Here is a 13,333-nt window from a genome sequence, read left to right as displayed (position 1 = left end):
TGCCATCAGTGAATCAGAAAATACCTAGTTTTCTCTCGATTTCTGCCACCATTCACTTAATCTTTGCTTGGTAATCCCTACCGTTTTGAAATCCACTCTCCCTTCGCTGTCTCTAAAACCCAATGACTTTATTAAATCTATGTTGTCTTCGGTAGGCATAGGGTGAGGCCCTTTACAGTAGCGTATCAAGTGCTCAGCCGTCTCGTCTCCTCTCCACAAGCAGTGCACGCTGTATCCATTTCCTGATACTTCACTCTGTATGTTGCGGTTCGCAGAACACCCGTCCTCGCCTCAAACAACAATGAGCTTCCCCTAGAATTGTCATAAATGCTTTCTTTGGCAATACCTGTTTTGTTTAATCTGTAGCTTTCCAGAGCCGTCTTTGCCTGCATTCCCTCTAGCCACCGATCTCTTTCTGTGGCCTTAACTTTCTTCTTAACTGAGACTTGCTCTTCCGTATCTTCGCTATAGCCCAAAAACTGTCTCCACTTTGTGTCTATACTTCTCATGTATAAATAGCTGAAAACCTTTCGTGCCCATTGCTCCCCCATCCATTTGCCTCAACCTATCCTCGAATTCTATCTTGCTCACCGCTTCCCTGCTCTCAAATGACACCCATCCCATGTCTCCATCCTGCACGTGCTTTAGTGGCGCCCTCTCGAGCCGTCGACTTAGAGTGCGGCAGCCGTGAGCGCTCGCTGAGCTCACTACCCCCCCCCCCCCCCCACTAGCTGACTGCCACCCAAGCCAGGATCAAGGATGTCATGAAGGAGGTTATTTTTTGCCTGTTTCTTGTAATTTTAATAGGCCTATAACTTTTAAAATAAATCAGAATTCAAGAAAATAAAAGTTTCACTAAGTTACTACGTTCAGTGCGCTCAGGTTCGGTGCAAATTAAAAACCAGTCAAAAAGTCGTTGCAGGGCCCCTTTAAAGGAGCTGTGCAACAGTTTCAGTGCTTTTCTTAAATAACTTGGGAGTTGGTGTCCCGACCTTTCTAAAGCAAAAAAAAAAAAAGACGCTTTTGCTTGCATGATGGACAAAGGTTGAGGTTTTCGGCACCTCTTAACTCCTTCACCCTCTTCCGAGTCACGTGCGCTGTGACGTCAATGGGGGTCGCGCGGGGTTCCGGTGAAGCTCTCTCTCTAGAACAATGGTTTCAAACTCGTACGAGTGTGGGGGCCAGATAGCCCACGCCGGGATGACCGAGGGCCATCGTAAGAGGGTAGGAGGGGGGGGGGGGGGGGGGGGGGGGGGAGCGTTCAAAAGATTTGAAAGAGAACAGACCCCGGTGCTTTATGTTTTGGAAACTCAAAGTTGCTTGCCAGTGACCTCTTAAGTCTCATTTGTTTATAATGTCACGAATGAAGACAACGAGAGGATGAACAGCGAACTGAAAATAAAGATTTACTCAAGATTACTTAGGGCACCGAACAGATGTGATAACATGAAATAAGAAGACACTACACCGTCAACGTGCTGGCATAATTAATAGAACAAGAGAGCAAGTAGGCTGTCGTTCCCGTTGCTCAATTCCCTCAGGAATTAACCAAGCTCAACATGTCTCTTAAAAATAATCCAATGATTTCATAGTTCTTGCTTTCCTGACGATTTCTGTTGCAACACCCACACTTGTCTTTTAATGGTGATTTTTTTTTTTTTTTTCAAGTTTGAGCATTTTGAGTTTGTAACTTTTCTTTGGCAGTTGCTTCTGCTGATCGAGAGGTTGCGCAGCCGAGAGGCATCCTTAAACGAATAGCTCGCGCCTACAGCCTAGTAGCGGAAACTGTTGTGCATTACGAAAAGCTGGGAAGCAAACAATAAAGCGGAACAAAGGGTAAATTATCACATATAGGTATAAACAGTGTGAATACGTTAAAAGAGCAGAGCTGCTTTTCGAGCTAAAATGAAGCGATGAGATGAGGTCATCATGGAGCATGGCATAGCGCTAGAAACATGGGAACCAGGACTCGTAGCCGGTTGCCTGTGGGCCGCGTCCCAGCGATTCGCGGGCCGAGTGTTTGAGACCCCTGCTCTAGAGCCATCCGTGAGCAGCGATAACTCATCCGCTCGCGACCCCGTGACCACGTGCTGGCGGGCGCAGCGTGAAAAATGTGGTGAAAGGGTGAAAGCCTCATCCGGGGTCCGGCCATAACCGTCCGGGCTCTGTCCCCCTCCCCCTCCGGCTTCTGGCGGCTGTTCGCGATAGCAGATAGAGCTGTCGGTTTTGTGAATCTAGAATAGATGACGCCACTAAAACTCCGTATAATAAAAGTTTTGTCGCTGATACCAGGTTTTTGGCGCATTTATATTTATGTTGGAACGACAAGATTTTAAAAAAAGTTACCTTTTATCGAGCAGGTATTTGCACAACTTGCTATCTTTCTACAAGACCCCATTGACGTCATGCCGGGTGGTTCTCATGGCCGCCGCTCGTGGCTGCAGGTGGGGTAATATTCTCATTTTTGCCTCGCGATTATGTGGCGGAATCGCAACATTTCGAATTAAAGATGTGTGTTTTCTGTTCTTTGTGACAAAATAAAACAATGTCAAATGCAGAAGATGCCAATTCTTTCAACGTTAAAATCATTGCACAGCTCCTTTAAGTCAGTGGACTCAGGTCCTTGGTGTGCTTTCTTCACATGGAAATGTTAAAGCTGACAGGCCATGACAATAATAATCCCTGGAGAAGGAGAACAAGGGGAACAAAAGACACACTCAAATCTCCAAACACAGCTAGGTGACTGGTGCGCACCTTTGCATTTCGAATGCATTATAATCATAACCTTGGCAGACTTCGTCGCCTGTGTTGGAGCGAGCTAAAACAGATCAATGTAGAGGCTCTTTGGCATACAAGGTACAAATCTAGGGATGAAATGCACTATTTTCTGCTTTCACCGGTCAGTGCAGTGTAGCAAGCTGGTTTCTATTTTTGTAGGTACAGCGAAAGGATCATGACCCCTCACCCTGTGAGACAAGTGCACCAGCTGCACTTCCTGTCCGATTTTCCCCACTTACTAAAAAATGTGAGGAGCGCCTTCATAGCAAAGGGCTTCAACGCTACAGAGGGTCGCGCGCACATTCGCCCTATACCAAATGCTTAAAAAAACGTTTTTTTTTTTTTTTTTTTTCAAAAACACACATAATTTGTGTTTATATGTGAGCCCCAACTATTTCGAGAAAATGAGGGTTGCTCCAGCTTTCCAGTTATTTGGTGACGAAGTCGTAAAAGGACTTTTTCTTTACCGCTCGAAGCTAAACCAAACCAACAGAAAGTTTTGTCAAGAGAATAAACAAAGTTATTAGGGTAATGTCCTAGCGATTCCCAAAGGCAGCTTCGTATGTTAGCTGGCCAAACTACCAGTTTTTAAAAGAGTTCCTGGAGTACCTGAGAAAATGGGAAAGCCATGCGATCGAAAGCTACTGTGGGTGGCTTCCTGAGTTTCAGTGCAGCACTACATGTAACAATTGAAAGCACGCCACATCTGCTTGACTACATTAACACAGTCGGGTTTAATTATATAATGACCGCGAATTTGAGCCAGGACAGGCTTGATAACCTGTTTGGCGTCGTTCGACAATCATCTGGCGCAAACGATCGCCCTTTTGCTGCCCAGTTTTAATCACGGTCAATGCACGCGCATTTTACAACCTATATATGCTATAGCCAAGCCACCCAAGTCAGGCAATTGCTTTCCAGAATTGATCAGTTCTTTCATTTCAAACGTTGTATCAAGCAGCGGGCGATAGACATATTGGACGGCCTGATCAACAAAGGAAAGCTTAATGACGCAGAAGAAACATCACAGTGCTTATGTAACAGAAAAAAAGCAACGACTTGCTTATTTACTACATTGCTGGATATGTCAGGAAGACAGCGAAAAAGACTTCATGTGAGGTTTGTGTATCCTTCCTGCAAACTGACCAGAACACCACCATAGAACAGGATAAAGTTTCGTCATTTACAGCCCCTTTTGAGAATGGAGGTTTGATGTACCTATCTGGCCGTGTGAGAAACCTTATAACTCTCCTTGAAGATAGTTTTACAGCATATTTCAGCTCACAGAAGCTCCACTCCAGGAGCATTCAGGACTTTTCCTTTTTGTTGAAAGTAGAGTTTCCTACGTTAGGAATTGCCAAATACATGAACACACTATAACAACAGGTGTAATAAATTATTATGTACTTCTGCTTTTTCGATTTTATACGAAGGCGCTCAACAGTGACAGGATGGCGAAACAGAAGCGTTTGAAGATACTGAAAGACAAAAAGGCTGAAGAAGAATTTTTTTTTTTTTTTATGAAGTTACAAATAATAAAATTCCTTAATGGTGACGCTTTGTGTTCACTGTGCGTGGTAGGTATGTACTATGGAAAAAAGAACAGAGCCACTGTGTGTCAGTACTAAAAGGTTAGAAACAATGTTTTTACTGGGATTTTTTCCCGTAAACTTGTCATGTTGTACAACTATAATTGATCTCATCATAATACCAAAAAGTTTTCCACGAGAGCGACGGCAACGCAGGTCACTCGCTGCTAAATTTAGTGTGGAAATTGGAGTCACGTGACCTATCCACCAATTCAGTTTCCCCGCTAAATTTGGCGGGAAAACACATTGACGTTAAATCAACTCGTCATCTCAATTTCCGCCATTTTGTTTTTTCAACCATTTATTTTTATAAAGGATTACATCGCAACCTCTTGAGGAGATGTCAGCGTAGCCGAGACTTGTAAGCTCCTGAGAAGTTTGCATTTGAGAAGTCCTGTGAATCCTTGGATTGCTCGCCTTTGGCACACACAAGGTACAGCTCATGCTCATAACAACACAATGGTGGACGAAATAACGACAGTGAAAACCCGCTATACACCAACTCGAATCTGACGCCACAACGCTGCAGTGGCGCTGCTGTCATTACTGCGCAAGCGCAGAGGATTCCTTTCGCGCGAATCTGGTTTCAGCGCACATTCAGTGCCCACACCGATGTGGGCAAACACGAGCTGGTTCCTAAACAGCGTGTTATAATTAACTAACAATTCTTAATTAGTAGAAATAGGCATAGAACGTCATCCAAAAAACACTAAGCAGTAATTTTTATAGTAACAGGAAACATGAAACGATAAAAAAAAATTATTAAGATTTGTTGTTTTGTCCGTTTTTTATCGTTGTGGTTATGGCAGTTCTTCACTAGCTCGCCTGTGTGTTTTACCTTTCTTCTATATGCAGTAATCTTTAGAAAGACTTCATCTCAAGTTTCTCGCGGATGTCCAGCAACTAAACAACGCAATGTTCTCAGGGAATATCAAAGATGACACTCATAAAATATCGATAAGCAATAATTAAACTTTTGAACGCGTAAAATTTTTCTTCCATGGCTCTACAGTTTCTTTGCATTGAAACCTAAATAGGCCGCATTCACAAAATTATCAATTTCTGCTTTACTTGACCAAATATCGGGATGTTCCCGAGGACTGTAATTTCTGGGTATCACGGAACGTTTCTTCCTTGAAAACTTTTCATTCCACCGAATGTCCCAGAAAGGTGCCCATGTGAGCACGTGGGAAGCGAAGCAGTGCGCAAAAGTTATAGCACTCGCGCAACGAGAGGCACAAGCTGGGGTGAAAGGGAAATACATAATTAAACAGCGCACAAGGAGAGGGACAGAAAAGGAAGACAGAACAGGCAAGCGCTGTTCTGTCTTCCTTTTCTGTTCCTCTCCTTGTGCGCTGTTTAATTATGTATAGCAACCACCAACTAGCCCAAGTATCCACCATTTTGAAAGGGAAAAACCGCGCCCGCCCGTTATCGCACCAGTGGCCTTGCTCCTGTTGCACGAGTGCTTAGCGCTCTACCGTGCTTCTCCCTCATGCTCCAAGTCCTTCTAATACTGACTGAATGAGTGGTTTTTCATGACGCTCATCAAGGAAGTTTCTAACTAGAACCATGCGTTTATTTTCAATAATTAGAACGTCAATTAACATATTTTAGTTAATTAGCCCGCAGAAAGCTCGAACTCCGTGAGAATATGGCGATTGCTGTTGGGATGGAAAGCGAAAGTTTGAGAGCATGACGCTACTTAGATCAAAAGATAATTGAGAAATATGAAATTTGTCCGAGCCGACGTCCACCTAAGCCTAATATCGTCGAAACAAGAAATGCGATTGTGGGCGTCTGTAGCACAGATTCCAGTGAAAAACATTTGTCAGCGAGAAAGAATACAATGTTATCTTTCTTCCTCATGAGTGCTTTTCAATGACATACATGTCACATGCATCCACAATCTCAGTTCTTTTCTTTAATTAAGGTGGCACATACATGGTGTTTGTTAATGTTCTCAAACATTCCTAAAAAAAAAAAAAAAAGTAAGGTGGCACACGGTGTTAACCAGTCAAATAAATTATTCCCGAGGCCAAGCGATGCCGAACAGTATCACCACAAGGAAGTTCACCTGAATGGGATATGCATTTCTGTCATATCTGCACAAATGCATTTTCCACCAAAATCGAAGCGCCCCAAGCAGAAAACTGCCACCTAAAAAGTGAAGAAAGGTAAAAAAACACAGGCGAGCTGGTGAATGGTATCCATAATAACCCTGAGACGAAGGAAAAATAAAAAAACGGACAGTACAACGAAGTCTCTAACACAGCTTGAAAATTTATTTAACAACCATCAAAAGACCTCCTCGCCCACTTTACCCAGTACCCTCACCCTCAACATAAACCGAACAATGCACACAAAGCAAACACGCCGAAAACACAAAGGGACGCTAACTCGAAAAGGGAAAGCAGGAACTTCCGCACTTGACAAGGTCAGACCGAACCAAACATCACTCATAAACTCTTTTGTTCCCCTATAAAAAAACAAACAAAGTTGCCAGAAAAAAGAAAGGGAAGAGAAGAACCCGTATTACGAAACAAGTGACCCAGCACTTAACAAAAAAAAAAAAAAAAAGAGAAAAGAAAAAAATTATAGACCTAGAATTTTTTTTTTTTTCCCTTATCAAGAGCTAATGAAGGTTGACTAATACAGTTTCCGAAGCTTAAAATACGTAAAGTTTCCTTTAACACTCTCGTATGGCTATTTTTTTTCTCTATGTACGACTTCTGTACCCTCCCACTCTGGTACACAGTTGTTACACTCGCCTACATGTTTAGCAATTTCAGAGTTCGGTGCATTATTTTGAACTGCCCTTTTGTGCTCTAATATACGATCATTTATACAACGACCAGTCTGTCCCACGTAGGAGAACCCACACCGCAAAGGAATATTATAAACGACCTCTTCTGGACAAGGCACCGCTGGATCCCGGTGTTTTTTCGTACACCCCAGACCAGTCCCTGAAAATGGCGTCAACCTTTCGAGCTTGTTCTGCGCTTTAAATACAACGTTAATGCCAAACTTTGACGCCACAGACCTGACATTGTGTGAGATGGCATGATGAAAGGGAACAGACACCCTATTTTTTAACACCGTTTTCTCCGGGGGGGGGGGGGGGGGGGGGGGGGGGGGGGGGGGGCAAAGACAATCCGGTCCAACACTTTCGACACCACGCTGGATATTACCACCTGTCGCTTCCAAAAGGCGGTCCAACTGCAAGGCTACTGCCCTCTCCATCCAATGTACACAGGACTTTCTGCAAGCGTTTCCTATTACAGAAGCAATCACACCTCTCTTCACAGTTTTTGAATGGCAACTATCGGCGGCCAGTAATAACTTTGCCGCCTCTTTCCCATACCTCCAGCAGAGACCACTGCTGGTATACAGCCTTAAATCCAGATACTGAATTTCGCCATAAACAGGCTGCTCCTCTGTAAAAGTTAACCGAGGGCATTTATCCAGCACACATTGCTTGATCGTCTGCACCGACGTTCCCTCAAAGACGCAAATCAAAATGTCATCCACGAATCTCCGGACTATAACCTTAGCATCCGGCAAAGAAGCTACAAATACACTGACGTGATGATCCAAATGGTTTAAAAAGATTTCCGACAAAATTGGTGCGATCGAAGAGCCAATACACACGCCCTCTCTCTGAACGAACAGATCACCCTTGTACTCAATAACCGTAGAACTCAAGTAGTACTCCAGAATACTCATGAAGCTGTCAACATCAATTCCAGACGCGAATTGGAATTTTACCAAATTTTGCTCACACCAACCTTTTACCCTCACCAGCAGCTCAGTCTGTTCCATGGAATAATAGAGATCCTTAATATCTAAAGTTAAAGCACTGCAAGGCTTCCCGTGATAAGGCGTTAACAACTGAATCAGCTGCTCAGAGTTTCTTAAAGACAAGGGACTATCAACCTCTACTCCTCCGAGACATTTCTGCACGAAAACAGACAGGACTTTCTGCCAGGTGCCGTTTTCATTTACAACAACTCTTAAGGGACACTCCGGTTTATGATCTTTTAGCAAGAACTTCAACCTTAAAGTTGACTGCGCCACTTTCCCCAAACCCTTCACTACGTTCGGAAAGTCACACTCATCTAACACTGCACACACTCTTCGCTTGGCCTTTTTCAAATCACCAGTAAAAGGCTTAAAAAGTTTAGTAATCGCTAGATCTGCTTTCTCACTAAACATTCCATTTGACAAGACAGCGAACTTTCCTGATTTGTCAGTTTGAAGCACGGTCAGATCCTTACTTTCGAGATCTTTCTTCACATCACCAAATTTTTTACAAATAATTTTGTTCAGAGACTGGTGGATCCGTCATTTCAGAAATGACGGATCCACCAGTCTCGACAATCTTTGCAAGGATGCATCAATAAACAACTTCTTTTTTTCTTGGTCAAGAATCCTCGTCGAAATCGCAAGCACATCCGAAACAATGTCAACTCTCGAAGGCCTTATATCTAAGGAAAACTTGGGCCCCTTTGCCAAACACACTTCGGTTCTTACATCCAGTTTCTCATTTGACAGATTGACAGGTCTTTTCGGGGCCTGCACACAAGTATCTTTAGTGAACCTTTCACTATCTGTTGTCATGGCTGCCAGAGCCTTTTTTCTACTCCCCCCAAAACACAGCTCTTTCTTTTGCGACAACAACTGTCGCCACGAACGATACTCTCCAGAGTATCGTTCCTTCAGAGTATTTTTCCTTCGTCTCAGGGTTATTATGGACACCTAAAGAGATTTGTGATATCTAGATGAAAGATCAACGACAATACAAATTTTGTGGCTTTATTCAGGTAACGCAAGAACGGAGACACGGACCAGTGGAAAAGGTCAACAGTACTTATTTTTGTTTTATTTCCGTCGTACTTAGCTTGCAGGATATATTGTCTTATTTCCTTCGAAACGTTCAACCGCACCAACCTTGCTGATAAAACGGCGGTATCGCTGACGGTGTAAAGGTAACGGCATTCTCTTATCAATGGGTTCATATATATATATATATATACGCACCTGGAAAGACAGGTGGGATAGCATAGCAGTTGTGGTTTAGGTCTTCAATCGGCCGCAAGCTGTTGTCATTGCGGTTCAGTAGTGGTAGAAGCAGCAGAAGCAGCGGACAGACCGGTTTGCTGGAAAACGCGAAAAAATGGCCGATCCGAGTAACTACGGTAAAGCCCCCTTCTGGGGAAAGAAGTTCATAATCTTCGTAACAGGCGCTAGCGGGGGCATAGGAAGGGCCGTAGCGGTCGGTTTCGCCAAGCACGTAGCTCCAGGCTCGCTGGTCGTCATCACGGGCCGAAATACGGCTGGGCTGGAGGAGACGAAGCGCTTGATCGGCGACCACGGACGCGACGTGAATGTCGTCGTCGAGACTTGCGATCACGCACGAGCCTCGTTCAGGGACTACCAAGGACTTCTGCGAAGAGCTTCGTCCCAAGTTGAGAGTCCGGAGAGAGTCGTGCTCGTGCACAACGCCGCGACGACCGGAGACGTCTCGCAGTACGCGGCGTCGTACGACGACGAGCGAGTGATCGACGACTACTACCACCTCAATTTGACTTCGGTCATGACGCTGACCGCGGCATTCCTCCAACACTACGGCTCCGACTCCAAGCCATCGAGAACCGTCGTCAACGTCTCGTCGCGTGCGGCGGTCGTGGCAATGGCTGGAGCTGCTCTCTACTGTACAGGTGAGTCGATAGAAAAAAAAGAAAAAAAAAATCGACCACGTTTGTGTTTCGACAGCGGATCGGCCTGCCTTTGAGGCATAGGCGTAGACTTGGGGGGAGTATCGGGGCTCGTGCCCTCTTGGTGAGATCCAGAAAGAGGAGGGGGGAAAGAAACTCTGGGGAAGGGGGGGGGGGCAGAGCCCCCCCCCCCCTTTCCCCCCTCCCTTCCTTTTTCTCCGGGCTTGGACCATGATCTTTACCGAGACGCTGTTTACGTGCCATGTAACAAGCTTGTAGTAGTGGCATGTAAACAAAATAACGCCCACGTTGCCTTTATTGACAAAGTACATGGGAAATGGAATCCCAGCGTGCTTTCGTTAGCTTCAATCTCCCGTTCTGGCGAAAAAGTAACGCGCAGCACCCTCCCCCCGGGGGAAAATGGAAATTCTACGCCGCTGCTTTGAGGTATGGCGACACTGGCTTACGCTGTAGGTGAGAAATTAAGCCGGTGCAGTAGTACTGCTAGCCTGAGGTCTTTAATTTGCATCACGCTGTAGCGGTACACAAGCGAACGCCGGTACGATGCTCATCCTGATCGAAAGGGGCAGGGGTGGAGATTGAGCAACGAACTCTGTATTGAATGAATGGTGGGTAGACGCTCCTTTTTCCTCTTTGAACTCTCCTTTTTGAACTCGTTCGAATAGATGAGTAGGAGACAAAGCCAGCTAGCTTTGCGTCTACCCATTTAACATTTAAGTCAGAGCTCGGCATTCTGGCGTTCCCGCGTCCCGCGTGCTCTCAAATCTTCTTCTACCAGGAGACTAGGGAGAAGGAAGTGACGTCAACAACGCTCTTAGGATGTTGATTGGTGGAGTCGCTGATGACGCGTTTCGTGGTGCTGCTAAGATACGTTCATTCACACCTACGTCACTTCCTTCTCCCTAGTCGCCTGGGAGTCCAAAACGTGCAACATAGCCCCCCTGAATTAATGATCGAACGTCATTGTTAGTATCCTTGCACTCAAGACTTCAATTAGTGTATTGCTGGCTACAAGAATATTGTGAGAAGGTTTAATATTCGAAGTTAATTGCTCTCTGATACATTAAATTATTGACGATACAAGTATACAGTTTTTGTATGAGTTTTACTAGAGCACGAATTACGTTAGAGGTACGTACAATTCAAGCAGGGTAGTCATAAAACAACTATTTGATATGCTACTGAACAATAAATGCGAGTATCGAGTCAAATAAGCTAGTGGAGGTCATAGTGAAACACTCCACCGCTTCACTTCAAATATACTGAAGCGTCAGGAACACAAAATTTACATCACATAAAGGGATACTTCAACGAAATTTAAAATATACCCATCGTGTTCAGAAATAGGCTGAATATGATTTACAATATCCGTAAATGACAATCGCACACGTTTGTATATTAAGCCTGATGGCGGTATTCACGCTGGCAAGCGCTTGGAGAGCAGCCAGCGGAGAGCACGTCACATCTGGCGCAATCGAGACGTCTCGGGATGAACAGCTGCGGCGAGGCTGCCGTCGTCAGGATGCCCTGGCCTAGGGTGCCTACATGTTTCCGCTCCGCTTTAGGGTGGCGCCAACTTCTTGTTACCCTTTCCCAGATGCTCTCCCACCGCCATTTTGACCCACTTCTTATTTGGCTAAACGTACACAACGTTGAGGTTTCATAGTTTCGGCACACCGGCAACACTGTGAGGCCACTTCCGTTTCCGTTCGTAAGAGAAGTCGGACGAGTCCAACGTTACTAAAACACTCAGTTGGGAAACTCCCATAGGGACAGCCCTAAAAATATGGCCCCATTCTGTCTCCGAGCACCGAGCTAATGACGAAGACCACGCCACCATTTCTCCCGCAGCGGCCACTCGAGAAACTGCATGTGACTCCTCTATTTGGCTGTGGCAGGGGCGAACCCCCATCTTCCCGGCGGACGCATCGCGTTGAACTGCTGAAGTTAAAATTCACCTGGGTCGGGACGCGCTACCTGAAAGGCCCGCTGAGGCATGGTTTTATAAAAACAATATTAATTGTTCCGCAAAACCTTGCGAACTAAAGATGATAAAAACATCACGCGCCCATCATTTGGTACTAAACTCCAATAGACTTCATACAAAAAGAGTCTTTTCCGTTTGTTTTTACGCAAAAAACAGGCTTTCAAAAAGCTCGAGGTGACCATAGTACAGACAAACGAAAAAGAGTGGCGCTGTTGTCGCATTTAGCTCGGTCTCGGTGGACGCCAGCGGCCCAGGTTTCGACGGCGAGTTTCCCAACTGAGTGTTTTAGTAACGTTGGACGAGTCGGAGGCTCAGCGGGATGGCGGTCGTCGTGGCTGTCGCTTTCTTTATTCGGGTGTTTCTTACTTTGAAGTTGCGAGCAGGAAGTATGCGTTGCGTTTATCGAAACGTGAGTCCCCTCGACAAAATGGAACGCAACAGACCGGCATCGCTCGCCGAAACCTCGCCGTCGGAACGAGAGCGGTGGGCGCTCCCTAGCCCTAACGAGGATTAGCGGAGTAGCGCGAGCGCACGACTGGCGAGTGTGACAAAATGGTCGACGAAACAGCGGAGGCTGCCATGGTAACGAGGTAGGCAACACTGGTTTGTCGGCAACAGGGTGTAAGATAGACAGGTGGGGAAACGAGGGCCAAATGAGCGACCGGATTGTGTCTCCCACGGTTTTCTCTTTTTCTGTGGCGCCATCTATGTGGAGCACCGCGAACTCTCACTCCGGGTGGGCGACCAGTAGCGGCCGGCTAAACTGACGGAGATAATTTTTCGTGGATTTTCAATGAAGGAATGTCGTGCTCTCGGTTTATTTTGCGCACTCTCCCATAAAGTTCCATGCAAATTCGATTCGAATTTTTTTCCTCTCGCCGCAGCGCCATCTGTCGCAAGTCGGGGGTACCCGCAAGCAGACGAGTACACAATCCGGTCACGGCGCTGCGGTAGGGTTCTATGGACCGTTTCCCCACCTGTCTATCTTACACCCTGGTCGCCACCCTAAACAGCGGAGCGGCGGCAACATGTAGGCACCCTACCCTGGCCGTTTCAGTCACCGAAGCGGTCGAAGCACGCCAGCGATCGGGTCATCGCAACTAACCGCAAAGCTTTTGTGTGAATTTTGCGTGACGGGGTAATCTTCTGTAATCTTGTAGAGGGAGAATAGCGACGTTTAGGATACACGAAACAGAGTCCCGTTGAGTGGGAAGTTCCTCCCTCCCCTCTTGTGCTGGCCG

The 13,333-nt window shown here is 45.8% G+C and overlaps 1 protein-coding gene across 1 annotated transcript in view; it reads left to right on the top strand.

Annotated features, from left to right (window-relative positions):
* The first annotated feature begins 9,423 nt into the window (after positions 1-9,423).
* LOC115311222 (sepiapterin reductase) overlaps positions 9,424-13,333 on the top strand; it is a 68,451-nt gene continuing 64,541 nt past the window's right edge. The window contains exon 1 of the mRNA XM_042293973.1: positions 9,424-10,087. Coding sequence (XP_042149907.1) covers positions 9,544-10,087 — 544 coding nt within the window. The 5' untranslated portion in view covers positions 9,424-9,543. The remainder of the gene's footprint in view (positions 10,088-13,333) is intronic.

This window comes from Ixodes scapularis, unplaced genomic scaffold, assembly GCF_016920785.2.
Source record: "Ixodes scapularis isolate PalLabHiFi unplaced genomic scaffold, ASM1692078v2 PGA_scaffold5__190_contigs__length_132052651, whole genome shotgun sequence".
NCBI lineage: Eukaryota > Metazoa > Arthropoda > Arachnida > Ixodida > Ixodidae > Ixodes > Ixodes scapularis.
The sequence above is the reverse complement of the archived record's forward strand: the minus strand, read 5'-3'. Positions and strand labels throughout refer to the sequence as shown.